Below are 26,812 nucleotides of genomic sequence, written 5' to 3'. Positions count from 1 at the left end.
AAAAAAAAAAAAAATCCAAAATAGAAAAAGAGCAAAAGCAACCACTTTTAACATTTTGCCTGTCATTTACTGACTTTCCTCCCTATTACAGTTAGATCCACAGCTGACTGCTTCTGCTAGGATGCCCAATAATTTTCTTCTTGTCTCTATCACACTGAGTTGTGGAAGAGATTGTTCACCATCTCTATAGTGTTAGTGCTTTCATTACCCACTTTCAATCATTTGCAGAAAACAAAGGTTAGGTACAATGTGATCCAAATGATGCCCTCTGCTTGCAAACCAAGATTTGAACACAGCTGAAACTGTCCTGGTGGCCAATAGATAGGAAACCGCATGACAGCTTCTAAGTACTCTTCTGCTTGTCCACAGATGCTGCATTTGAAAGGTAGCTGGGGTTGCAGTACATAAAATGTGACTTTGTATGACGACATAGGTGGCCTTTCTTATCTTGGGCATATTGTCTCTGAGCCCACCACTGAACGCTGGGACCTATTTCTGGGGAATCCTGAGCTTGGAACTCCCTGCCTCAGGTACCTGAAGGCCACAGGCACACGACGGCAGCAGGCACATACTCACATGCGCACACTCTGCTGAATGACGCGGATCCAGGTGCTACGGTCATCCCGTGATGCTGTGTGAACCTCATACATCTCAGGTGGGGCTGCGCTGATGAGAAACATCCCTTTCTCCTGGTTGGCAATGTCCCGTACGATCAGATTCTGCAGTGACACCACTGATGGCTTGTCCTGCCAGTCAGGGGAAAGGAAGAATTGAGCCTCGGAATCCATGATTTGGGCCTTTAGTCCTGGAAGGCCTGAAGGATTGAAGACATTCCACAAGAGACCAGCCAGAAAGGACCTAGACACACGTCATACCACACAACTTATTTAACTTTAAGCTTTACTTTGATTATTTACAAAATGATGATGGTGCTAACAACAGACTTCCCTTGTGTGCTTGGTAACAATATCCATTAGCTATTCTTTTTCATGACACATCCACAATAGTTGTTTTGAGTCTGGAGGGCTCTGGGCCTTCTCGGGCTTGGAAAGGACCCAAACAAAATACTTGTCTGTGGTAAGTAAAGAGAGCAAAGGTCTCACCAGGGCAGGAAAGATGTACTTCTGGTCCTTCTCCTGGAGAAACACTAGCACGTCTGTCATCAGCAGCATCAGCACATCTGTCAGGGACATTGAGGCAAGAGCGTGGTCTGCACCAGAGCCCTGCGCAGCTATTTCCCTCTTTCCCAAGGCCCAGATAAAACCCATCAGATAAAACTTCTGATTCTCCTTAACCTGCTTTCTCTTCCCTCTTGTTGCCTTCTCCAGCACTGTGGACTTCCCACCCCCTCATTTTTCGTGTGTATGTGTGTGTCTGTAGTTGGGAAGTACTGAGGATCCAACAATATAACCCAAGACTTCATAAATGCTAGAGCCAGGCTTAATGTTGCATACTTGCAATCCCAGCACTCGAGAGGCTGAGGGAAGAGGATTACTACAAGTTTAAGGCCAGTCTGGGCTACACAGAGAATATAAGGCCAGCCTGAACTACATAGTGAAACCATCTCAGAGAGACACACACGTACATACAAATGCTAGGCAAGCACTCTACTGCTGAGCTAACCCTCTTTTCAAATTTTATTTTAAGGGGCCGGGGAGATGGCTCAGTAGAATAAGCGCTTGCCTGGCAAGTACAAGGGCCTGAGTTCAATCCCAGGTTCCACCAAAAACAAACAAATTTATTTTAAGACAAGATTTCATTAAATTGCTCAAACTGGTTTTAAACTTAAAATCCTCCTTCTACAGTTTCCTAAACTGCTGGAATTACAAATATGAACCACCTCCTCCTTTACAGTGTAGAAATGCACGGGAAAACAAAGATCCACAAGCTATCAGATAAAATAGCTTCTTGGACTAGTTGAGACCATGCAAGTTTCCTCAATATCTTTGGAGAAAACTCCTTACCCAATTGATTTTTTTTTTTTTAGACAAGCTCTTACTATGTAACCCAAGCCTTAAACTTGTGACCCTGCTGCCTTAGGCTCCTCAGTGGCTGAAACTACATGTCTGCACCACCAAACCCAAGGAGTTTGGACTTTTTGTGAATCATGGGGGTTTTCTCTAAGTTCCGCCTCTGACATCTAACCAGTGTAGTCTTTTTAGGCACCTGAGCTGACCGTAGTCCCACCTCTCACTATATGCTTGGTAGGAATGGAGAAAAGTTAATTTCCTTTCACTAACCAAGGCCGGGCCGGCCAGCCCTCACCTGTCCATCTTTGAATAGTCCCATTTTCTTAACCTTACTAGGCCCCGCTTCCTCTCTTCCCTTTCTACCCTTTAGGGTCTCAGGTCCTCAGGTCTTGGGGTCCTGAACCCCATGACTGAGAGACGAAGAAGCAAAGGTCCATTCTATAAAATTTGGATGTTGAAGTCAAGAAAAATGCACACTCAGCCTTTGCCCTTGGGGATCTCACTGAACTGTGGGCACACACAAGAGGAGGGCTTTTGCAAGTGCTGCAGAAATAGAGCTCTCCATCCCTGCTATTTTTAACCCCCCATGCTTTATATTCTTAGCTGCTGCGTGGGAGGGATGGGAAGGAGGGAAGGGATGGAGGAAAGAGGCTGCTGAAGACTGACAATATCCAGGTCCTGGCAGTGAGGATTTTGTGACATGGGTGCAGAGGCCCAGGATGGCTCTGGCCACAGGAATCACAGTTCAGTTTACTTTTGTCCCCTGAGCCTCACTCCCAAAGGCAAGGTCTGCTATTTTCTTGCCCTGATTTAGACATAAAAGACTCTGCCATTGCAGACAAATCACAGAAAATAACCCTCATCCCCGATATAGCTCTTCCAACCTTGCCCTGGTGGCTGGAATCCCAGTTGGGGAAATCAACTACTCTAATTCCCTCCTCTAGACTGGAAGTTTCTGTGTTTTCATTAAAACTGGTGGCTTTCTGGCCATGCCAGGATCACAGAGATGAACGCATGCTGATAAGGAAGTCTGTGCTGTCCAGGATATGAAATGTGACATCTAAAACATCTATTACTCCTGGCAAGCTCAGAGTCCGGAGTTCAATCCCCGGTACCGCAAAAATAAATAAAAAATAAAAAAAATAAAACATCTACTACTATCCAGCAGCTTTGCTGCGGCAGACTCCGTGTCTTTTCCTCTCCCTCAGTCTCGCCCTTGGTGGAGGGTTGCATAAAGAGAGGTGAAAGGGCAGACACATCTCCCACTATCCGACTCAAGACCACTGCCAAGCAAGCCACTGACCTTTGAAGCGCCCTGTCGCTGTCTTCCAGAGCAAGCAGCCATCATGGATGAGCTTGCGCCGTAAAAGCTCCTCTCGGCCAAAGGGGCCCTTGCCAGGCACAGGAGCCTGGGCTCGAGGGTCCATGCGGTTGTAGATCTCCTGCAGGCGGGCCCCTTTCTCCAGCTCGTGCACATCCTGGTCTACATTGGACAGCAGCTCCTTCACCAGCCCCAAGGCTGCTGTCAGGTCCTGGCGCTCCTCCTCCATCCCTGGCACCAGAGAGTCAGCACTGGTGATATCTCAGCCAGCTTCCTTCCAGCTCCAATTCCCAGTGGGTCTTTTTTTTTTTTTCAGAGTTATTTTATCTTTAATAACCCAGCAATAATTCAAAACTTGTTTCCTTTAATGGGGATGCCACCATCACTGCCACACACTGCATTATTATTTTTTTTTTTTTTAATTTTTTTTACGGAAGCGGGGATTGAACTCAGGCCCTTGCGCTTGCCAGGGAAGCGCTTATTCCACTGAGCCATCTCCCCGGCCCCACACACTGCATTATTAAAGGCAATGAAGAGAGTGGATTCCAAAGACCCTGATGGTAAGAAGCCTTCTGGGCTCATGGACTGACAGCTGGTTATGGAGGCTTAAATGACAGCAGGATTGATCCCACCTTTCAACACCACCAGAGTTTCCCACCTGATCCCTTCCCCTTCCCTAAGCCCAGGTGGCCTTGTGCCCCACCCACCCACTCCCCTCACCATGAGAATGCTGCAGGATCCGGCTGATAAGCACTGGGTATTTGGTGATACGTTGGGTCACCAGCAGGATGCACTCCTGGACCCCGTGCCGCTTCAGCACAGCTGAGCGGGTCACTTTCTAGGAGAGAAGAGGGAGAGCTCAGGGCAGCAGAAAGGCCTGGAGCTGAAAGCCCTGGTGCTGCTGCTCATCTTTCGCTGGCCTGTGCAGCCACATCCACAAACTGTGGACATCACCACTACAGGCTGCAGTGACGATCAAGCTACACAATTGTAAGAAGCGAGGAAACCATCACAATGCGTTGTTCTATCACTGAGGGGTGGGTGTAGGATCCACGGGTGAATGGGTGCACAGGTGGCAGGGTGCCGGAGGGGGGCGGTATTGGGATTAAACCTAGGACCTTCACACTGAGCTACATCTCTGGCCCACTTAATTTTTTTCAGTATTTCTTGAGACAGGATCTCTCAACGCAATTCAGGCTGGCCTTGAGCTCACTATGTATGTAGACTGGGCTGGCTGCAATCCTGCACCAATCCTCCTGCCTCAGCCTCCTGAGTGCTGGGATTAGAGTTGTGTCATAACTCCCAGCATCTTTTTCAGTTTGGAGAAAATGTTTTCCTAAGACACTAAGTTGCCTGGGCTGGGTTCAAACTTTTAATCCTCTTGCCTCAGCTTCCCAGAGTACTAGGATCACAGGCACATGTCACCACACTTGGGTGCTTTTATATTTGCAGGCAGGGTAAGTTGCTAAATTGCCCAGAATGGACTTGAACTTGCAACTCTCTTGCCTCTGGGATCACAGGCGTTTGTGTTTACCAGCACACCACTTATGGGGTGCTACAGGGTTTGGGCTGTGAGAGGAGCCCTTAACATAGATCCCTAGGAGATCTGCTCACCCGGATGAACTGCTGGAAGCGTTTGTCCCGGGCATATAGCTCCTTATAGAGCTTTAAGGCCTTGGTATGGCGGCTGCAGAATTCTGAGTAGGTCTTCCGCATCTGCTCAGCACTGGGACCTGAAAACTGAAGTCAGGGGAACAAGCATGGGTCAACCTTTCCCCAAAATCTATACTTATCTCTCTGGCTCTCCCTAGCTTCCAGTCTCCAGAGTGTGGTCAGTCAAGCCCAGCTCACTCTAGTCATCAGCATACACAGCCGGCTATGAACATCACTGAGGGGCCCTGCCTCTCCTACCTGGCTGATGAGCAGGTCACCCAAGCGGTGGATGACAAAGTTCCGGGTACTGCCAGGGCACAAGGCCTGGCGCCTGCGTTCCAACAGCTGGCTGAGGAAGCGTGTATGGATGTCACTGAGCTCATCCACACAGGGGAACAGGCCCTGGACCACTCCTGGCTCCAACTGCAGCTCCTCTAGCATTCCCGTGCGGAAGAGGCGCGTCATGATCTTCAGCGTCCTCACATGGTGCAGCTCAGTCTGGATTAGCTCTGTGGGGTGGGAACAACACGACACCTGGCCTTCTCTGGCTTGGCCACCTTCGTGGGGCTCTAAACTGGTTCCTTTTAGATAAAAACCTGCATTGTTGTGATTTTAATTTTCTAGTTCTTTGCTTTTTTTTTTTGGTGGAACCGGGATTGAACTCAGGCCCTTGCGCTTGCCAGGCAAGTGCTTATTCCACTGAGCCATCTCCCCAGCCCCTTTGCTTTTAATCTTTATGCTTTGTCATGTCAAACCATAAGCTATTTTAGTGTAAGAATCATGTATTTTCTACATGTCTAGGTTTCTTACACTCCCAGAAGAATTGGGCATGAAAGAGGCAAAGTATAGACAGAGGACTGGGGGGAAAAGAATAAAGATGGAGCCTTGGAGATGAGCTGGGAAAGCTGAGCATCTGAGTGCAGCCACATCTTTATTACTATTATTATTATTATTAATTATAATGCATCTGGGGGCTTGTTGGTAGCAACTGTCCAGTGTCAGTGCAGACAGCTCTGGTGTAGCAAAAAAAGTTTGGTGCCCAGACAGAAAGAGCAGAGGGGGCACTAGGGACAAAGTGATGTCAGGCAGGGTTGTAGGGACCAATGAGTTGGGATGGAAAGGACCTCAAGAGACAGAGGCTGGCAGAAAGCAGGACACATCAGCAGGACCTGGTGGAGGAAGAGAAAGACCACGTGGACTCAGCTTACCATAGATGACATCCTGCTGCTTCATCACCTCCTTTTTATGCTGCTGTAGAAAGCTGCTGTCCACAGCCAGGCTCCAGGAATCGGCTGAGAAGTCCTTCTCGTCCATCTCAAAGTCACTCATCAGCTCATTGTAGATCACCTCTGCACCTAGACATCAGTGGGGCAGCACCTCAGAGCCAAACTCTCTCTGCAGAGGCCTGAGCTCTTCCTGAGGCCCTTCCCAGGATGCCCTCACCAACCCCATGTGGTCAGCCCTTTCATATTCCCAAGTTGCCCCTAGGCCAGAGTATACCTACCTTCATCAATAAGAGATTCCACTGAGAGGGTTCGGTTCCGCATGTTGAGGGAGTCTGTGGACTGAGAGAGGATCCGACGCAGCCCCAGGGCAGATTCATCGTTGAAATGTCTGAAGGAAGCAGAGGCAGCCTGCATCACCTTCATTGGTCAGGGGTCCTGGCCCAGACAGGGAATCACAGGCAGGCACTCTATGTTCTCCTTCCACCCCGTCTACAGTTCTGAACTCCAGGGACACAAAAGAACCTCTCAGTGCCCTGGGCTCACATTCTCCACTGCCTGGTTCCCTCATCTCTAGATAGGCTCACCCAGCAATGTTGGTGGTAGAAACACTCTTGGCTAAAGACAAGGAGGAGCGGCCACGCCGGGAGCCAAGGAGGGATTGCCGGAAGCTGTCAGAGGGGTAGATGGCAGAGCTAGGCCGTTCACGGGTGGTTGCTGTCAGGGCAAGAAGCCAAGCAGGCGAACATCAAACTCTGGTGCCTTCCCAAGACCCTGTCTCCCTGGTTCCTCGCCTAGACACATGCCATCCCCGCCGCCCACCTAATCCCCGCTTTAGTGGAAGGAAGATGGCAAGGGTGATGATGCTACCTCATGCCTGCGATCCTGCGCTGCTCACCAAGAACCTTTTCTTATTTTATCTCCTTTCCAAAACCCACCATAAGCACTCTGAAGGGGGCCAAGGTCCATCCAGGGTGACCCAACAATGGTTAGCAGAGATGTACTCTCTGTACTGACACTAGACAGTTGCTACCAACAAGCCCCCAAATTGATTGCAATTAATAATAATGATAATGATGATGATGATGATGATGATGATGATGATGATGATGTGGCTGCACTCAGATGCTCAGCTTTCTCAGCTTATCCCCAGTGGGGACCCTCCTGTCCTACTTCTAAACCCACTCTTTCCACTTGAGAAGATGCTGTCCCCAGGAGTGACCTCAGGGGGGCAGCAGAGCCCATAGGCTGAACAGCCTGAGGGGTCCCAGGTTTTAGGGGACTGCCCAAGCCTCACTACTCACTCTTACTGCGGAGAGAAACAGACTGCAGGGCAGAGTTGTTCTTCAGCAGAGCGGCTTTCTGTTGCTGTGAGACAGAGCAAAAGAGACACAAGAAGGGCTGTCACCCAAGGATCTGTCACCCAAGTATTGCTCTTGTGGGCCTGGGGCAGGAGGTGGACAGCTGGCACCTCAGGAGAAAGCTAACACTGTGGTCAAGGGCATCAGGTGGCTGTGCCCAGGGCTTGGGACTTAGGGTTGAGGATCTGGGGAGCCCCACGCGTGAGGCAAGGGCTGAGGTACACAGGACAGGGAATGATAGAAGCCATAGGGAATGCACACTCACTACCCTCTCCCCCAGCCCTCTGCCCTCCCTGCCATCTCACCTTCTGCTTGACCTTGGTACAGTTGGCCAGGGTGTCTTTACAGCGGTTGTGGATAGTCACATTGCAGGCTGGGAGGTGGGGTAGAGAGGATGAAGGGAGGGCAGATGGTACAGGAAGGGACACACCCATGCAGGCCCCCAACACCCCCTGGCCGTACAGTCCTCAGATGCTCGCCCACTTCCCAGGCTTCATCCCCTCTCCTTCACCTCCCTCTTCCTTGGGGCAGGAAATGAAGTGAGAGGGGTCTGCACACGGAAGGAAATTAAGCAATCAGGAGGGGTGCACAGCCATGAACCAAAGGGCCTGAGGAGTGGACTGGAGGGAGAAGAGTGACTGCTGCCAGGGATGAGCTCAAGAAGCAGGAAGGAGGCTGAGATGGCAGATGGAGAGAGGACTCCCACAGAAGAGAAGCTGGCAGGCGGCTGCTGGAGTGGGGCTAGGGCAAAGGAGTCGATATTCCCCGAGCTCTGGTTTGCTTGGACCCACAGCCCCACAGGATGACTAAACTACCCTCATACTGATAGTAAAATCACCTGCCTTGGTCAAGCAGCTGGCTTGGAGCTGGTGTTTCAACTCTGGCTGCCTGAATCCAAAGGCCATGCTCCTGTTTCCCCCCACATGTCTGCCTGTGACCTCTGTCTAGGCCTACCTAGTTCCAAGGCTGGCAGATCTAGTGGGAGACTCGGACTGGCCCTGCCCTTCCCTGCCAAGCCTGCCAGCCCCGTGCACCGCCTCCAGGTAGGCTGCCTTTTTCTTGCCAGGCTGGGGGAGCCCTGTTCCCTGTGTAGGGCAAACCCACAGCTCCCACACTCCATCTGCTTCTCCCCCTTCCTCTGCCCCACCTTGCCATGGGGAGGGGAGAAGAGGAAAAAGGATCTGTTACAAAGCACAGGCCCAAGCCACCACCACTGTCCTTTCCTGAACATGCCCTCAGCCCTTGGCCCGCCCCAGCTTCCCCTCCCCCACACCACACCGGAAACTGCGAACTCCTTCACACAATACCCAGCACCATGCTCACTTCCACAAATACAAGGCCAACAGGGTGGGGCAGAGGGGCAGACAGAGCGTGGGCTGCAGCAGCCCCCACCTCCCTGGAGCTCCTTCTGCTGCCCCCAACACCTAATGTCTCTGATCACCTCCGCTCTCCACCTGCTCTCAAAATAGCCCTGCCTGCCTCCCCAGTTCCCCTGGCAACAAGCTTCCGGATTGGGTATGTCGTTAGGTCTCTAGAGGCATCTAGATTGGGGTTCCCTCCTCGTCCTAACTCTAAATAGAGCAGAAAGGTCAGAGGGAGGGAGGGAGGCCTCCATGGTTCTTTCTGGGGGTTTCTTCTCCCAGTGCCACAAGGATCTGAGGCTGGAGCTTTCATCCCTCTGATTAGTGGAAAGTCACAATCCTAATCCAAGCAGAGGCAACTCTTTGCTCTTAAATCAGGAGGAACTGAGGGAAGGGCAGAGCGGAAGCCCCCTCCATAGGTCTCATGGAGAAGGAGGGAATCCCCTGCTATGCTCCCAAAGTGCAGGCCTTGAGTTCTAGCCCTTCCTCACAATACACATGCATCCTCTACCGTATTCCCTTCTCACTGTCTTGTCAGGCTGAGAATTTGGGAGGAGACTCCTAATTCTGTCCTCTCCTTCAAACAGTACAGATTCCAGACCCCACCCAGGCAATAGGAAGGGACAAGAGACCCTAAAGTCCTGAACATCCAGATCTGCCAAGGAAGATGGACAGGGCCAGCTGGAGGCTGGCAGCTCCCTGCAGTCCTGCATCACCCCCTCCCTGCACATTCCTGCTTCTTCTCCAATCAGTTCTCATAACTCTCTGCAGCTGTTCTGGGAGCAAGGGAGATACCCACAGGGTAACAGCTGCACAGGATGGCATCCAGGAATCCCTCTGCCACATCGCCAGATAGACCTGCCTGTGCCATACTCCAGGAGCCATCACCCTGTCTGTGCAAGGAAGAGGAACAAGGGCACAAGCATCCGGTCCTGGCCCTCAGACCCAGCTGGGGCTCAGAGGAAAGTTCCCCTTACAGATCCCAGGCAGAAAGGTCAGATGGCAAATTAGGGTAGGCAGGCAGCAAATCTGAGTGACAGGGGCAAAACCACTTACTTGGGCAGATGAGGGCTTCCTTGGCCGTGATGCTCTTGTTACAGGCATAGCACATGGTCATGCCCGACACTGAGATGGTGGTGAAGAGGTGCCCATTGGTATAGCGGGCATCCTTGGCTTCCTTCATCCTTTCTTTTTCCCGGGTCTGTGGAAGGGACAAGACAGACAGAAAGTGAGGATGGTCGATACCAGGGTGCCTGGCATCTGGACAGACAGGTTGCAGGCGGACAGAGGCAAAGAAGCACCTGCCTGGAAGGCTAGAAAGGCACCCCTCCCTAAAGCATGGCCTGCTGCAGGTGCCAGAGGCAGTTGTCCTGGAGTAGCCAGCCCTTGGGGCACCTCGTTGCCAAGGGCTTCTGAGTCCCTGACCTACCTGGCCCCTGCGGCTGGGCTGCCTCCTGTTGCCACTCATCTCCCCGGCTCTAGATCTCCACGTCCTCACTCCACCTCCCAGCCCTAGCTCTGTCGCCCCCGAGCTGCTGTACGCTCTTTCTGTGCCGGGGGAAGATGCGCAGAGAGGAGGGGAGAGCGGCACAGCAGAGGGTGCCAGCTCACCAGCGCTTTCCCAATCTATGGGAGTTAGCTCTTCTCATAACCATGACAACCGGTGTTGGAGCCGCTGTCTCCCAGCAGTCATGGGGAGGTGGCGGGAGGGGGTAGGAAATCCCCTTGGATTGACAGGAGGGGCAGATGCTTTCCTGGTCACCCCTAACCTGGAGGTTATGATCCCAAACCTCCAACTCTTCCACCCCCACTCAGTCAAGGCCTACTGGGGCCCTCTTGGGGAGGCCGCTTATCCCTCACCAGCCCTAGGCAGGTCACTCTTCCTCTCTGGGACCTTTAAGGAAGGAAACTCAGGCAGCCAGCTTGGTCATCTGGGTAGGAAACTTCTCTGCAGTCTAATTTTTACCATTCTCAAACTATTTGTTCAAAGACAAAAACTAGGGGAGCTCCTTGGACGCTGCTTCTCTGTGTACCACTCCATCTCAGGAAGTCCTTTCTGACACCCTCCCATCCATCCTTCAGGTCTGGCTTCCACAGAGATGGATCACTGTGTGTCCCTCCTCCAACCTCTAAGACAGGCCTTTCCCCTCTTGGCTTTCTCTTCAGCCTCCTCCTGGCCTCCAAGTCAGGTCATTCTCCCTGAGCTCCTGTGTCCCTCAAGCCACTGAGCTTCCCCAAAAGCCTGAATGGGTGAGAAGATGGAATATCATTCATTCCACCTATCCCAGAATTTTCCTCAGTGTTCACCTCTGGTCTCTGTTTCATCTCTCCATTCTCGGAGGAGAAAGCACTGCTACCAGCTAACCACTCCCTTCAAGGGCTCTCAGCTTCTCAGATACCAAAGAGCAGTAAGGAGTGGTATTGCATCCCTGAAAGCCCAGCTAAGGCAGGTGGGCTGCAAGGCTGAGGCCAAGCTATGCAGTCCTGTCTCAAGCAAAAGAAAAGGGCTGGAGTCTGGGCATGGTGGCACATGCCTGTAACCCCAGTGCTGGGGAGGCTGAAAACAAGAAGATCACTATGAGTTTGAACTGCATAGGGAGACTTCGCACAAAATATGAAAGAAAGAAAGAAAGAAAGAAACAGAGAGAGAGAGAGAGAGAGAGAGAGAGAGAGAGAGAGAGAGAGAAAGAAAGCCAGCCAGCCAGCCAGCCAGCCAGCCTGGCAGGCAGGTAGGCAGGCAGACTGCGGATGTAGTCTGGTACAGTGGTACAGTGCTGGCCTGGCCTATGTGAGGCCCTGGGTTCCATCCATCCCCAGCACTGTGAAAGGAAGGGAAGGGGTGGAACAGTGAGGGGAGGGGAGGGAGAAAAAAAAAGTCAAAAATGGGATCCAAAATGCTGAGGCCAAATGTATGAACCGCAAACTGACGCTGGCAGAAGCCTTGGGCACAGAATTCCAACTCAGTGACTCCCCCCCTCAGCCCGAGCCTGATGAGACCAGTCCTGACGGCAGATGGGCACAGGGGCAGTAGACTAGGCGGTGGGGGCAGGGAGGCCAGGCTCAGAAAGGGGAAGTGTGGAGGGCAAGTAAACAGGGGCAGAGGGCACGGGCCACCCTAGTGGCCAAGATCCTCTTCTCCCGCCTCTCTTCAGCCTGATGGGGTACAGGCCTGGAGGCTACTCCTGCTCCACCATCCAGCCTCTCAACCCCACACACGATGGGCAGCAGCGATAGGCAGCAGCGGCACACCTACTTTCTCTCCTCCCTTCCCTTCCTCCTGCTCTCCTTATCCCCTGGTCTTCTCTCCATGGCCCCTTCCTTCTCAGCTCAGGCTCTCTCTCCTCTGCTCCTCCATCTGTCTTTTTTCTGCTGGCCTTGCTTTTGCTTGTGTTTCTCCCTCTGCATCAGCTCCCTCTCCTTTTCCCCTGGGCCCTGTCAGAGCTTGAGCTACTTTTGCTGTGTTGGGACCCACTTGCTTGAATCACTAGCAAAGTCTCCTGTGGGTCTACTCTCCATACATCTTACTCCTAAGATACAGCTCATTAACGGATTTATTATATTTAGAACATAAGTCACCCCTAAATTAGCGCCTTGTAGGACTTCAAAGACCAAGCCCAACTTCTTCCCACTCATGTCTACTCTCTCCTCCTGTCCTCTCAGCCTTCTCTGTGACCCACACTGAAAGTCTGAACATGCATAACATTTGAATTAAAAGGAAGCAAACATGGATGCAGCATTAAAAAGAGCATGGCTGGCCAGGTCACTGCTGTGCTGTAGCTCTGCCCTAGCGCTGCTACTGTGCCAGGGCGGCGAGTCCACAAGCCTCCCTCTCTATATGGACCTCTGCCTGCCCTACTCCTGCCTTCACACTCAACTGCCCAGCCCGTCCTGATGGCAGTGCCAGAGGAACGAAGAGCTGGGGCAGCCAGAGAGGAGGTGTCTAGTAGCCCTTCCTCTCCCTGCTACGGATGCCCCATAGATAGCTCAGGGACTCTGGAACTTGCCTCCTCCACCTCCCAACACTCACCCTCTCTCGAAGTGACCCCCTCTCTAGGTGGGCCAGCAGCGGGCAGCAGCTACAGCAGCAGCACATCCCAGCATGGGCACTGCCCAGCAGCATGAGGCCCTGGCACTGCCTAGCACTATTGTCCCTGAGGTGGCCTGTGCCCGCCCAGGGCTCAGGCCGTTGAGGATGGAAGGACACGGGGTCTGCTTACCAGGGATGGAGTGAGTGAACTGGTTTCTCTGCCCTATTCTCTTCCAGGTATTTTTAACAAAAATCACATTGATTTCCATTTACATCCCCAAACAGGCAAACTTCACCTCCATGGCCCAATCTGTACATAGTCCTAGTGCCCATAGGTTCTCTGCTGTCCAGCTTCTATGGCCCTGCTCTGGGGACCCCCTTCATTTCTTATGAAGCCCTCTAGCCTCTTCCCCTTTCCCTGTTCCAAAAGGGTTCCTGGCCCTTTTTTCTCACTTCCTTTAAGTTTAGAACACAGAGGTTTCCTCTGAAGGTCAGAAAAAATATACACACATTCAGGAGCCTGAGTGAGGCAGGAGGATCACTGTGAGTCCAAGGCCCACCTAGGCTACAAAGTGAGTTCAAGGCCAGCCTGAAATACATAGTGAAACCCTGTCTCAAAAAGGAAAAAAAAAAAGAGAAGAGAGAGAGAGAGAGAGAGAGAGAGAGAGAGAGAGAGAGAGAGAGAGAGAAAGGAAGGAAGAGAGAAAGGAAGAAAGAAAGAAAATCAACACCCCTCCCCCTCCACTCTCATCCCAGTTCTTGGTCACTCTGGGAAAAGACAAGCCAGAGGTGGAGGGCATTATTTATGGCTGAAGGCTGGGATGTTTGAAATTGGACATGGTTTCCTCTCCTCTTTCCACTTTGCTTTCCAGCCTGAGAGATGGAAACAGTTGTGCCATGAAGGACAAGGCAGTGCCCCAGCCTGGACTTTGGCTTCCTGTGCCCCCCAGTGTACTGTACAGCCTCACTAGTGAGTTAGAGCAAGAGACCTCTGCCCCACAACCCGGGGCTGTCAGAGCCAGGCCTTTGCGCTCACTGACTGTTTCTCCACTGCAGAAGTCCTCCCCAAGATCTTGGAGAATCACAGGGTACTTAGGAGCACTTGCACTGTAGCTGCAACTGGCAGCTGTCACTTCCCCTGGACCCCTCTGTCCAAACCCTCCTGTTATGGGGACCAGAGAGTACTGGAGGGGTCTGCTGGGATTCGAGTGGCCTGAGCTCAGCAGGAGCTCAGTCCTTGGCTGTGAGGAGCACTGAGTCACAGGGGACGAGCTCCAGGGCTGGGCAATGTGGAGGGAGAGGGTTCCTGACTTTGAGACTGGGAGGAAGACTTGCAACAGTCTTAGTCAGGCCTAGAAAAGGACAGGAGACTCAGAGAAGGTGGCTGGAAACATTAATGGCATAGCCAGCCACAGCATAGGAAGATCATCGCACACACAAAGGCACTTAATAACACTTGCTTAATGATGATGATGAGACAAGGCACAATGGGGGTGGCAATGGGGCAGCAGAAAAGGGGTGCTGAGAGCCAGGAAATATAATCAGGCCACAGACCCTGAGACTCAACACCCTGGACCCTAGCCTGCCCCCCACCCGGCCACACCTGTCGGGCCAGGAGAGAGACAAGCGGAGAGAAAGGGAGGGGGAGCCATGCAAACAGACGGGCATTTGTGCAAGTGAACAATAGCTGTGCCAGGACTCCCTGCCCTCCTGGCACAGGGCAGGCCGGCTGGGTTGGCAAGGGGGGCAGCTGCTGCCTGCAGCCCCACCCCCACCCTCCCCCCAGGAGACACAAACAAACCCAGAAGGGTCCAGGGAGCTCCTCACAGCCATTTCTCTTCTCAGCTCCCAAAGCCTGGCCCATCCACTCACTCAGCTCCTGCATACTTCAAACTCCAGGCTAAAAGCGAAGAATGGAACTACTACCCATGTCCGGAGGGCACGAGTCCCCTACTTTGATGAGTATAGTTCCAACCAGTAACCCAGAACATCCAGGGACTGACAGATCGACACACATACACACAAGTGACATGCACACATAGGATTTACAATTTAGATCTGTCTCCTTCCTGACCCCAAAGTCACTGTTCCAGAGGCAGGAAGACTAAGATCTGCTCAATGACTCCCGTGTTGGCCCCCAGCAGGTCCTTTCTTGGGCACCATGCAAGTGTCCCTCATGTACTCAGGCAGTAACATCCCTAAGCTTCCCTCCCCCAACCCTGCTGCTCCCCACCCTATCAGCCCATTGCTTTTATGACTTCTAAAATCTTTTTCTGTGTCCCTATAAGCCTCAGGCTCGCAGAGGACCCCCAGTTTCTCAACTCTCCTCTAAAACTGTCAGCTCTCAGCTCCCTCCTGGGCTCACCCAGCCCTTCTCCACTATATCTCTTTACACAAAGCCAGCCACCGCTCCAGCGCTCAAAGCAAACAAAGAGTCTTCCCCCCTCACTCGCCTCCAACTGCCCACCACACACTCCAGTGCTGGGGTTCTAGGGATCCCAAGGAGACCCGCACCTCCAGAGCCATCCCTGGATCTCAGGCACCTGCTAGGCAGAAAAAGACCCTTTGTTCTGTGGGATATGAAAGTTAAGGCTTGGGAAAGGAGGGAGGGACAGCAGGGGGTAAAGAGAGAAAGGGGACCTGTGAGGTTCGGGGCTTGAGGAGGTAGGAAGTAGAGCGGAGAGAGGGGGTGGAGAAATGAAGGCAGCGGGAAGAACAGAAATGGAGTGAAAGGAAAAAAGAAGCACAGGGGGCGGGGCCTACACAGAAAGATCCTATGAGGGTGGAAAGGAGAAAGGGGCAGGTTATACTTAAATTCCTCCTTCCATGAGAGGTCTGAAGGCTAGGCAAGATGGGGAGCGCAGAGGACACCCAGACTCACCCCTAATCCAGCCCCCAAAATGGTAGCTGGGGAGACCATCTTCCTCAAATAATCTTATTTCCAGGAGTGCCCCCCTCTACTTCCCGCCACAGTATAAAAAGAAATGAGACAGCTGGTGTGCTTGGGGGAGGAGGGAAAGAGGGGATCCAGGGTTTGTTGGCTAAGAACCAACTCCCCCCTTCTGTAACCACAGCTTTCCGGAGGTGGCCCTCCCCTTCCGACCAGCCCAAACTGTCAACCACACTCCATGGCCTTCTGGCCCGTTCAGATCCACCCACGCGGCCCCCAACTCTCACCCCCAGCCAGATTCCCAAACCCACCCTCCAATGGTCAGCCCAGAGTAGGAAAAGGAGTCTTCGGGATCCCTAGTGCTACGCGCTGCAGTGTGAGTGTGGGGTTTGGGGGTGAGAGGGCAGAGGAACCAGGTATCTGGCCTCCCAGCTTCCCCATTAATGAAAAACAAAACCCCAGTATTTACCTTTCCAAAACCTTCCCCTACACCCCCTTCACCGGGTCTGCCCCCCACCAGCTCCCCCGTGGCTTTCCTTTTTAGGGTGGAACCAAATTTCCGTGGTTTCAAAAAGCTTCTCCCGCCCCTTTGGCTCTACTCCAGGGTCTCAGCTCAAACGGTTGAAAAAATAAACAGACTTTGGGAGCCTAGCCTGGCGTGATGAAGAGCCTGTCTGCCACCCCGCTGTCCCACCACACTTCAGCCATCTGACCCCAGGCCTCTGTTTGTCTTTGGTACTACTCAAATCCCTGGTTGCTTTCCGGTTAGCAGAACCTCAGTCTGCTAAGGAAAGTCCTGACTCTTCCTTCCTTGTATCCCCTCACTCCTTGATGGACCCACACCCATTTTAGCTTCTCAAGACAAACACCCTGGCTGTAGTAGCTAGAGTGAAGTTGGGGGGGCCTCCGTCCCCTACAATGCTCCGAAATGGTCCTGTTCTCTTGTGATCCGCACACAGCACTTTACTGGACTGGGAGAAAAGCCAGCACTGAAGATTAAGGCAGCCTTTCTGAGAATGAGTTCGGGGTGGGTGCCCCAGAAGAGGTGCTGTCTGCCGGCACCACTCCCTCCAGCTCTCCCAAGTCAGCCTCATCATTTCCGGGGGTTTGGGGTGGGGAGAGGTCACAACAGTAGGCTGTGGGCCTAGATACAAAGGCAGTGATAAAGGACGCCTGGAAAGGAGTATCCATCCAGGAGGTCAGAAGGGATGTGTGTGGACTCGGGATGACAGGTTGAGGGTCCACAACAAGAGCGGAGAACTAGAGTTGAATCGGGGGAGGGTAGGAACACAGTGTCCCGTCAGCTGAGGGTTTTTCTAGGAGCTGGGAAGCCAGAGGAGCCGCTGGGGGTGGGTATCATCACCCAGTGTTCAGGCACAAGAGAGCACGGGCAGAAGAACGGATCCTGGTCACACAAAGACCTCTGCTCTCAGCACCTGAGCGTGAAGCCTGAGGGAAGTAAACCCGGGCCGTCCCGACCCCTAGCCACCCACCCGTCCGAGGGGAGAACTGAATCACAGCTGGAAAGTCCATTTGCGCAGAGAGGAGGAGCTGACTTTTGTCTTGGAGGGGTGATGGTGCTGGTGGGAGGAAGCTAGGAAACCACCCCTCCCGCCCCTCCACCCGATGGCGGGGACAAAGGGGGACCCACCGAACCAGAGACTGGGGTGGGGGAGCACCCGCGAGCAGCCCCGCATGCAGATCCCGGGCACAGAGTTCGGCTAGCTCCACGCGCCGACCGGTGCGCACACCTCCCGCTCTGTCCCTTACCCGAACAACTTTCTTCCCAGTGGCCCCAAACACCCGGTCCGGCCGGATCCAAGGCACCCGCCCAGAGCCCAGGTCCGCCTCTCCAGGGTCTCCGCACCGAGCGCGCGCGGATCCGGTCGCTGTCCGCCCCAGCCCCCTCACAGCGGCTCGCAGTCCCCACCCCCCATCCCGCTCCCTCGGCTCCAGCCGAGCTCCGCGCCCAGGAAGCGGGCGGAGACAAGAGGCGCGCGGCAGCCGCGGGGCTAGGGGCGTGCGGGGCAGGGGCGGGGCCCGGAGCCCACCTTATTCGCCAGCTCTTTGCTCCGATCGATCCGCGCCCGCGTGAGGGACTCAATCCGAGACATAATCCGAGGCGAGGAACCCGGGCACGCGGTGTGGACCCAGGGGTCCCGCGTGGCGGGGGAGGGGAGGGGTCCGGCCGCACGCGTTGGTGTCGGGGACAGGAAGTCTGACTCCCCTTGTCGGCACCCAGCGCCAGTTCCTCAAACCCGAGTCTCCTCCCCCCGCCCGCCCGGGCTCAGGAAGGGGGGGGAGGCGGAGCGGAGGGCGGGTGGTTGCCGGCGCGCGCGGGACGCTAGGGTTCGCGCTGGGGCAGTTTGGAAAAAGATGAAGACAGGCTTGAGGAGCCCCTCTGCCTGCTTCCCTGATAGCGCCTGGAGGTGTCCTCTAACCCCCACAACCCACCTCTTAGTTCGGCTTTTCCAAATCCCACCGGTCCCCAGGCTCATGGGCCTTGCCAAACCCCAGGCCTTCTCGATCCTTCCCCTCCCCCACCATGCAACTTCGGTCTCTGAGACCCGCGGGCCGGAGGAGGATTCCATCCGCCCGGGCTCTCCAGGGAGCCAGGGGCCAGTTCCTTCCTGGCCTTGAGGGCCCATCAAAGCGGACCACGATAGACCTCTTTTACGACTGGGGGAGGGGAGGCGAGAGAGGAGACAACACAGAGCCAACTGAAAGCTGGGGATAGGTCTCCTGGAGAGGATTCGCTCCCAGAAGTAAAGGATAGGCAAGGAGATAATTCTCCCACAGCCCTCCAGCACGCGCTGGTCCCTTCCGGACCGCCCTCTGCCCATCCTCCTCCTAGCTCCGCCTCTGTCATCTACGGGGCGGGGGGCGGAGAGGGAGGACAGATTTGCCACCTTTGCTGTCAGCTAGGAAGCTGAGGAAGGCTGTCCTTTCAGATGTTTAACCTCTGTTCTTAATGTTCCAAGTCCAGGCAGGAACCAGCAACTAGAAAACAGCCTGCCCTTTGGGAGGAAGCGCATAGGACACGGCCTGGTCTCTCCTCAGAAAACCCCGTAGAGGTGGGGCTTTGATCCTTTAGGATGCTGAGCCAACCTTCACAGTTGTCGATCCTGCTATTGGGAAAGTTGCTCCTCGACTCTAGCTGCAGTCAGTCACATGGCTTTTCATTTCTGCTTAGTGGAAGGGCCTCTTAACTTCTCTGAGAGAGCTGGGACCAAAGCCTACGTCCAAAAAGGTGTGGGTGAGAGTAACCTAGGTCCACTAGCTCCCCGCCCCTGGCGCAGCAGCACAATGGGCTGCAGGTTTCGAGCCCAACTCAGCACTCTTGTAGGTGCCAATTTTAGCCTCTGCCTCTATTTTGGGCTCCACTGCCTCACCACTGGCTGAGCCCGCTGGGCTCCTCAGCCCCAGCACCACCCCCACGCTTCTCCTCCGGCCTCCCCTCCCACCTAGCAACTCCAACTTCACCTTCTTCACCCTATTCTCCTGTTTAAGAGCCTTATATAGTAAATGCCCGAAAAAGGGGAGAGGAAATAAACCAAGTCCATTCCAGGCCAGAGGGACAATTAGAAGCAGAAAGAACTTTCCCAGGGTCAAAGCTGCTTCTTTCAAGCTGGCACCTGCAAGGGAGACCTGTGGAGAAGCCAGAAAGCTCTCCGAAACCAACAGTCCTGAGGTTCCTGGCTCCAGAACACCAGACTTACCTCCCCCTCTGTGGTCAGCCAAGGCTGAGGAATGTACTAAATTTAAAAACAGGCAGGCAGAGGCCAGAGCCTGTCCTTGTGGCTCCACCCACTGGGGACTCTGCGACCAGGTTTGAGCTGGGACCTCAGCTTTTCCGGTAGGCCTGAGGTGGAGGGTGCTGAAAGTGGAGGGTAGAATCTTAAAGGGCCCAATACGACCCGGTTACCCAATAAATCTAGTTCTTGAACCCCAGCCTCTGAGGGATTTTTAAATACATAGAGGATCTTGCTGGGGAGATAGCTCAGTAGAATAAGAGCTTGCCTGGCAAGTGCAAGGTCCTGAGTTCAATCCCCAGTACTGCCAAAAAACAAAAAAACAAAAAAAAAAAAAAACACAGAATCTCTATGAAAGAAGTGGAAGTCAGGCATGGTGGCATACATCTATAGTCCTTGTGCTTTGGGAGGCTAAGGCAGGAGAATCACAAGTTCTAGCTCATCCTGGGCAGCTAAGCAAGACCTTGTCTCAAAACAAAACATGAAGAAGAAAAAAGAAAGAAGAAGAAGAAGAAGAAGAAGAAGAAGAAGAAGAAGAAGAAGAAGAAGAAGAAGAAGAAGAAAAGAAAAGAAAAGAAAAGAAATGAAAAGAAGAAGAAAAGAAAAAGGGCTGGGGATATAGCTCAGTACATTGGCCCTGGGTTCAATCACCAATACCCACACACACACACAATGTATTTTACTCTCCAACCTGCTTACTGCCTCCTACTCCAAACTTTTTAGTTCACTGACCATCCCAGCTATTGTTCATTATGCTGCCCCTCACCCTATGCCCTCGTGGTTCTTCTAAGAGATTCGTAAAAACAGAATGGAAGAGGGAGAAGCTAAAGAAGATTACCTTTAAAAACACCTGTATTAGGGGCCGGGGAGATGGCTCAGTGGAATAAGTGCTTCCCTGGCAAGTGCAAGGGCCTGAGTTCAATCCCTGGTTCCGCAAAAAAAAAAAAAAAAAAAACCACCTGTATTAGGGGATGGTGAGATGGCTCAGTGGTCTAAAGCACCTACTTAGAACAAGCTTAGCAAAGCACAGGGCCTGCGGTTCAATCCCATAAAAAAAGAAAAAAAAAAAAAAGGAAAATAAAAACACCTGTATTTATTTATTTATTTATTTATTTATTTTTAGAACTTTTTTTTTTTTTTTTAATATAACTTTATTTATTTATTTAGTGTGTGTATGGCCAGTTCAGCCCACCAGGGGGCGGGTCTGGCTGGCATGTGGTGCTGGGGATTGAACTGCGGTCGATCTCTGCTTTTGCTTAGCTTAGCTTGTTCTAAGTAGGTGCTTTAGACCACTGAGCCATCTCACCAGCCCAAAACACCTGTATTTAGTGAGCCAAGCTTGACTCAGATTACAGCTTCTGCACCTCTGAACAGTGAACACTTTTCTCTCCTTGGTGATTCCTCTTCACTCTCTCTTTTTTTTTTTTTTTTTTTTTAGTACAGGGTCTATATGTTTATCTTTCTCTCCTACCCAGTAATATCTTCCATATTTTCAGAAATTATTTTAATATTCACATAAACAACAATGTCTTCCAGAAACTAAAAGTGGCTACCACCTTCTTTAGTCCTTTTAACTTGACAGTATGATCCTCCCATTTCAGGGTCAGAGGGCTCACTGGGGATGTAGCTCAGTGGTAGAGTGCTTGTCTGGCATGCACAAGGCCCTGCACTCAATCCCCACAGTATAGGGGATTTTTTTTTTGCCCCCCTCTCCACCTCTGGGAGAGGGAGGGAAAAAATTTTGTTCAAGGTTAGAGAGGAAGTTCCAGGGAAGGACCTGATTGCCAAAGGCTTGGCAGTAAGCAACAACAGCCCCAGCATTGCCAGAACCCTGGCTGTGCACTGTCCAGCAGAGATGTGCATTTCTTCTTACTCTGGACCTGGCCCATTCTGGGAGGGGTCATTGAGGTATAACTGCCATCAGAGACACCCAGCAGGAGCTGGTGGGAAGAGGAGGGATGGCCTGAGTGGTGGCTGGAGCGTGTATGTTATCTTGTCTATAAGCTGGAGATTAAAGTACTTATCTTTGCCTGACTTGTTATAAGAATTAAATGAGATGACCTCTGGGAAAGCATTTTGCCAAGTGTGTGATGCTGGTCTAGTGGGAAGGAATGAGGCACTTCCTTCTCTTGCTGCCTGACCGAGCTTCCCGCCAGCCCCACCCTGGTGTTTACCTGCCAGCCACAGGGTCAGGAGAGAGTAAGTGAAGTGGGCAGCTACATCCGTGAGGGAGAGGGTGAGGGTGAGGGTGAGGGTGAGGGTGAGGGTAAGGGTGAAGGGAGGGTGGGCCAGGGAGTGGCAGAGAGGGAAACTGGAAGCCAGGACCTCGGCCCTGCTAAGGAAGGGCCCACTCGCTGCACTGCTTGCACTGACTTGCTCTGGCTCTTTCCTGGCACTGTGTGGGCGCTATATCTCTGCCTGAGTTCCCCTGGGCTAGGTCAGTTAACCCCCCCCCCCCCCCCCCCCGGTCTGTTAACAAGGCCAGGGGTGAGCAAGCAGACTGATGTGAATGTCCTCTGGGCAGTAGCAACTTTCTCTAGCATTTCCACTTCAGAAAAGAGGACACTTCTTCCAGCAGACGCCCCCTCCCCAGCTGACAGTGTCTATGGGCAGAAAGGACTCTGACTCCAAAGGGTTTGCTTTGTTTTCTAGGGATCTCTGCTTCCCAGAAGAGAAGAGAATCCTTCCTGCCCTAATTCCTTCCCCCAGGTCCAGCTTCCTAAGATTCTCCAACTGCTCTCCTGAGACAGCCCTGTCTCCTGCCTCTGCCCTTCACCCATGGCCTGCGTGAGAAGGTGCCAATAACAAGCCTTGCTTCCAACCCACCCAGAGAGAGGGAATCTGGGCTCAGGCTGGCCCTGAAGAAAGCCCAGAGGGTTTGGGGACCTCACTTGTGGGGGGAGGGGGTTCTTATGGCTCTTAAGATGAAGAGGACAGTATCTTCTGTAGCGTTTCCCTTAGTGCTCAGAAGCTGCCCAGTTAGAAAGCACATGCGTACTTGGGGAAACTATTAGAGGAAAAGGGGGATGGCTCATTCTGTCTGTAAATAAAGTAAGTGGAAATGAATTCAAGCTGCAGGCAGAGCTGCTGGTTTCACCAGAGCCAAGGGTTGGTGACAAGGAAAAGAGCAGTGTGCCTGCACTCCCTGGGATCAGAATGCACACACCACACATGTACTGTGTGCATGTGCTTTATAATCATATACTTTCCTAGCTTTTACAGTGCCTACGGGCTTATTTCAACACCTTCAGCTGCTGTATCCACCCATAAAATTATGAGTGTAAAAGCATTTTGCAAACTCTAATATTCCATGAAGAAGAAAGCATTACTATAATTATTATGCCTGATAGGTACGATTCCTGTTGCCTACCTCTTAGCTACATGAAGCCTAAAGTGAGGGAGGACTTGGTCATTCCTCGCTTCTGAGACTCCTTGTCCTTTTCCTCTTCCAGCTGTTCACAGCTGGTTGCTAAACTGAAGACACAGGAAAGCAGAGAAAAGGTGATTTACTGGGGCACAGATACAGGATGAGAGCGATGGCATGTGTTCTCTTAAAGTCGGAGTCACTGGCCTGCGTCTCTGATGGGGAGAGTTAGGGAAGGGCAGCATGATGGGATTTAGAAGAAAGGAACTGGGAAGGATCTGGGCCTCCTGCTCCCCCGCATCTACTCGTACCTTGGCCTTGCCGGTCATGCCCAGGAGGAAGCTGAAGGTCCGTCGCAGGGAGGAGCCTGCCCAGGTGCCTGAGCCCCCTTCCAGCTGGCTGCAGCTGCAGAGAGTGAAAAAAGAGGTAAGGAGATGGAGACAGAGCTGGAAAAGAAGAAAAGACTGTTTCTGGGGAGATGGTGGGCAAAGATGTCCTGCTCGGCAGACAGGGAATAGATTTATGAAGACAGGCTCTGAGGGAAGAAGGATGGAAAGAAAAACAACCTGCACCTTCTAAGGTCTGGATGTGGACACTTCAGTTTTCCAAGCCCCTTTACTTATAAAGAAAACTCCAAGCTCCTCCCAGATCCATGCAGACTCGCCCTCCTACCTAAGCCAGGCACCCTGGCTCTGGATGGGAATGGACTGGACCAGAGGGCCCAATCTCCTCTCTCCCTACTCCCCCAACGGAAGTGTAACTGGGTGAGGTCCCTCCAGGGGGGCATTTTCCCCTCTCAGAACAAGAGCCCTGTGTGCGACCCTCTGCTGTTTGGAAAGGGCCTCTGGGCCTAACGCCAGTAAGGACTGAATTTCCTGGGATTTCATCAGCCCCATCCCATGAGCTAATCCCAAATCTAGAGCCAGGAAGATGTGTCAGCTGGAGAAATTCAGGACCACAAATCAGAGCCTGTTATCTTAAAGGGCCCACTACTTGGTCACACAGCAATGCTGTAAGTATTACCGGTATTGCCAGGCTTCAGCCACAGGAGCCAAATAAACAGGTGCTGATCTTGCATGCTTGTTTACATGGTTAGGAAGATCTGGCCTCTCTTCTGATTCCTGAACTACACCTCCAGGCCCTGCCCTTTCTGGAAGCTCTATAGCCCTGACATCGCTTGCCTAGGACTGCTATCCACTGGCCAAGTATCTCAGCCATTCGGAGCCCAACCAAGACTGTCCTACAGGTAGGTTCACTGCCGCTCATCACTCATTACTGTGTCACTCCGAACAGTGAGCGGCACAGCACCGGTTCTCCAGTGTCACTGACACTGCCAGCCTTTCTTTCCCTAGTTTCACGCCCCATCCCTTGGGGCTATCTCAAAGCTCAGGAAGAGCGTAAATTCTGAGCAGCTCAGACTGGAAGCTACTTGGAGATCTTTAATCAGAAATATTAAGGGAAACTTTATCAGGAAGCAGAGAGACCCTTGAGGCTGCAAAATCGGTCGCCCAGCCCTATCGCTCCTCCCCCATCTGTACCTTTGAAGGGATTTTAGTCTCCCAAACTCACCGAGTGCTGAGGTCAGTGGCAGAGGTCTGGGACAAATTCCCTGCCAATACAAAAGAAGAGAAGTGTCCAGGGCTAGCTAAAGCCAGACAAAGGCGCCCAGGGCTGACTCCCCAACCCCCTCCACCTGGATCAGGTTCCCAGGCTGCAGGTGCCTGTGACGCCATTCCTGAGGGCGGGTGCTAGGGAGCAGGGACAAAGGGCGGGGTCTAAGCCAAGCAGAGCTGAAGAACTTGGGACCAGGGTTCTGTGAGGTGGAAGCCTAATGCTTTGGCTATGTCTCAGGTGCCTGGGCTGGGCTGAGGTTTCACACTGAACTTGCAATGCTGTGTTTTTTTGTTTTTTTGTTTTTGGTTCCAGGGATCAAACTCAGGACCTTGAGCTTGACAAGCAGGCACTTGTGCCACTGAGCTGTCTCTATCTTGAGAGGGAATGATCCTCCACCTCTAGTGACAGAGAAAGCTGGAGGAATTCATTGTGTCCTATGACCCCCTCAGTGACGGGGGAAAGCCAGAGTCCTAAATCAAGGTCTCATTTGAACCAGGACATTTTGGGGCCTCCAGGAGTACGTGGTGTGGACCCTAAACAGTTGGTTCTAAGGATCAGAGCTAAAGAGGACTAGAGAAGGGGCTCCACTGCTTTGCTTCCTTCTTTTTCTCACCTTCTGGATCCGAGTAGTCCAGGAGGCAGTTGATGCCACTCATAGATACAGACTTGCAAAGCATGTGAGTAGTCGCGTGGTCCAGGGAGTCTGCAGATGGATGGTCGGAGCCCAGGCCCTAAAATTATGCAAGAGTCCTCATGCAGAGGTCTTCCTCATCCGCCTTCCTCCACCCACAGTCCCCTCTTGGCCAACGCTTGGCTGTTCTTCATGTCCAGACCTTCCGTCCCTCTCCACTCCCCACACATCTACGATATTCTACTTGCAATAGCTGGGGAGCCATTCCTGTTCTCAGACCATGGCTCTGCTGCAGTAAACATGGGCTTTTCCCCCCTTTTAAAGTATTTTTAAATTTATATTTATTTATTTATTTATTTTTGGAACCAGGGATTGTACTCACACCCTTGTGCTTGCCAGGGAAGTGCTTATTCTACTGAGCCATCTCCCCTGCCCCAGTATTTTTAAATTTATACATAGTAATTTACATAGTCATGGGAGTATAGTGTGATATTTTGATATGTATATACACAGTATAACAGGCTTTCTATAGAAAATACCTTAGAAAATATTCATTCTGAATGATTTCCAGAGATCATAAACTCAATGTGTAGCAGCCAGGCAAGTAATGTACTAAACTGAGGCAGTCTAGATTTAAGATTACAGGGAGTAAAAACATTCATAAACTGTGTCCAAGCTTCAGAGAAGCTTTTTTGTTGTTGTTGTTTTCCTCAAATATGCATGGAAGGAACAACTGGGATGAAGGAAAGGAGAAAAGAGAGAAAGGAAGAAACAAAGCAAAGTATATACACAGGATAGCTTGATTGCTACCGGTCTATTGAAAGGAATGGTTAGTGCTTAAATCTTTTTAATTTTTTTAATTAATTAATTAATTATTATTTTTTTTTTTTTTGTGGAACCGGGGATTGAACTCAGATCCTTGCGTTTGCCAGTCAAGCGCTTATCCTACTGAGACATCTCCCCAGCCCCAATCTTTTTAATTTTTTTGACCAATTTCACATGTTTATATCTGGTAATCTGAACAACTAAGTTGAACAGTAGCATACAATATAACAACTATTGTTAAATTCATATCATTTTGTTTAGTGAAATTTTGTATAATTTCCAACGTTTTTGTACTTTTTAAAATTCTCTTTTAAAAAAATATGCATGGAGCATTACAAAAAATGGCCACACATTAGGGCATAAGGAAAATTTTTTCTCTTCTCTTTCTTTCTTTTTTTTTTTTTTTTTTCAGAACCAGGGAATGAACTCAGACCCTTGCACTTGCCAGAGAAGCACTTTTTCTACTGAACCATCTCCCCAGTCCCAGGAAAATTTTTTTAGCACATGTCAAATAATCTGTACCATAGAGATTTTAGCAAATAACCCAGACGTTCCTCTTTAGTAGGCTAAATAAAGAATCTGTAATATATTATACATTAAAATACTACTCAACAATAAAAAATGGACAAGCCATATCTCACTTAACAATATGGATGTGTCTTATAAACATAATGTAGAGTGGAAGAATCAAGACACAAAAGATTAGCTGGGTGTGGTGGCACACATCTGTGATACCAACACTCTGGGAGGCTAAGGCAAGAGGATCACTGGTTTGATCGTAGCCTAGGGAATTTAGTGAAACCCTCTTCTAAAGAAAGAA

The 26,812-nt window shown here is 51.6% G+C and overlaps 1 protein-coding gene across 7 annotated transcripts in view; it reads right to left on the bottom strand.

Moving 5' to 3' along the window:
• Arhgef2 (Rho/Rac guanine nucleotide exchange factor 2) overlaps positions 1-26,812 on the bottom strand; it is a 58,570-nt gene that overhangs the window by 9,975 nt on the left and 21,783 nt on the right. For 4 of the 7 annotated variants that reach the window (XM_023713565.1, XM_023713566.1, XM_023713568.1 and 1 more), the window contains 15 exons: positions 25,150-25,267; positions 24,492-24,531; positions 23,234-23,327; positions 9,946-10,090; positions 7,834-7,901; positions 7,472-7,535; positions 6,755-6,884; positions 6,449-6,558; positions 6,153-6,299; positions 5,203-5,453; positions 4,906-5,031; positions 4,012-4,129; positions 3,274-3,522; positions 1,104-1,180; positions 577-746 (listed from right to left, as the gene is read on the bottom strand). In XM_023713565.1, coding sequence (XP_023569333.1) covers positions 577-746; positions 1,104-1,180; positions 3,274-3,522; positions 4,012-4,129; positions 4,906-5,031; positions 5,203-5,453; positions 6,153-6,299; positions 6,449-6,558; positions 6,755-6,884; positions 7,472-7,535; positions 7,834-7,901; positions 9,946-10,090; positions 23,234-23,327; positions 24,492-24,531; positions 25,150-25,267 — 1,907 coding nt within the window. Of the gene's footprint in view, positions 1-576; positions 747-1,103; positions 1,181-3,273; positions 3,523-4,011; positions 4,130-4,905; positions 5,032-5,202; positions 5,454-6,152; positions 6,300-6,448; positions 6,559-6,754; positions 6,885-7,471; positions 7,536-7,833; positions 7,902-9,945; positions 10,091-17,576; positions 17,664-17,857; positions 18,068-19,525; positions 19,543-23,233; positions 23,328-24,491; positions 24,532-25,149; positions 25,268-26,812 lie in introns of those variants that run through there. The other 3 variants (XM_023713571.1, XM_004629749.3, XM_023713569.1) reach the window with 3 other exon arrangements.

The sequence above is a fragment of the Octodon degus genome, unplaced genomic scaffold (assembly GCF_000260255.1).
Source record: "Octodon degus isolate 3935 unplaced genomic scaffold, OctDeg1.0 scaffold00032, whole genome shotgun sequence".
Taxonomy (NCBI): domain Eukaryota; kingdom Metazoa; phylum Chordata; class Mammalia; order Rodentia; family Octodontidae; genus Octodon; species Octodon degus.
The sequence above is the reverse complement of the archived record's forward strand: the minus strand, read 5'-3'. Positions and strand labels throughout refer to the sequence as shown.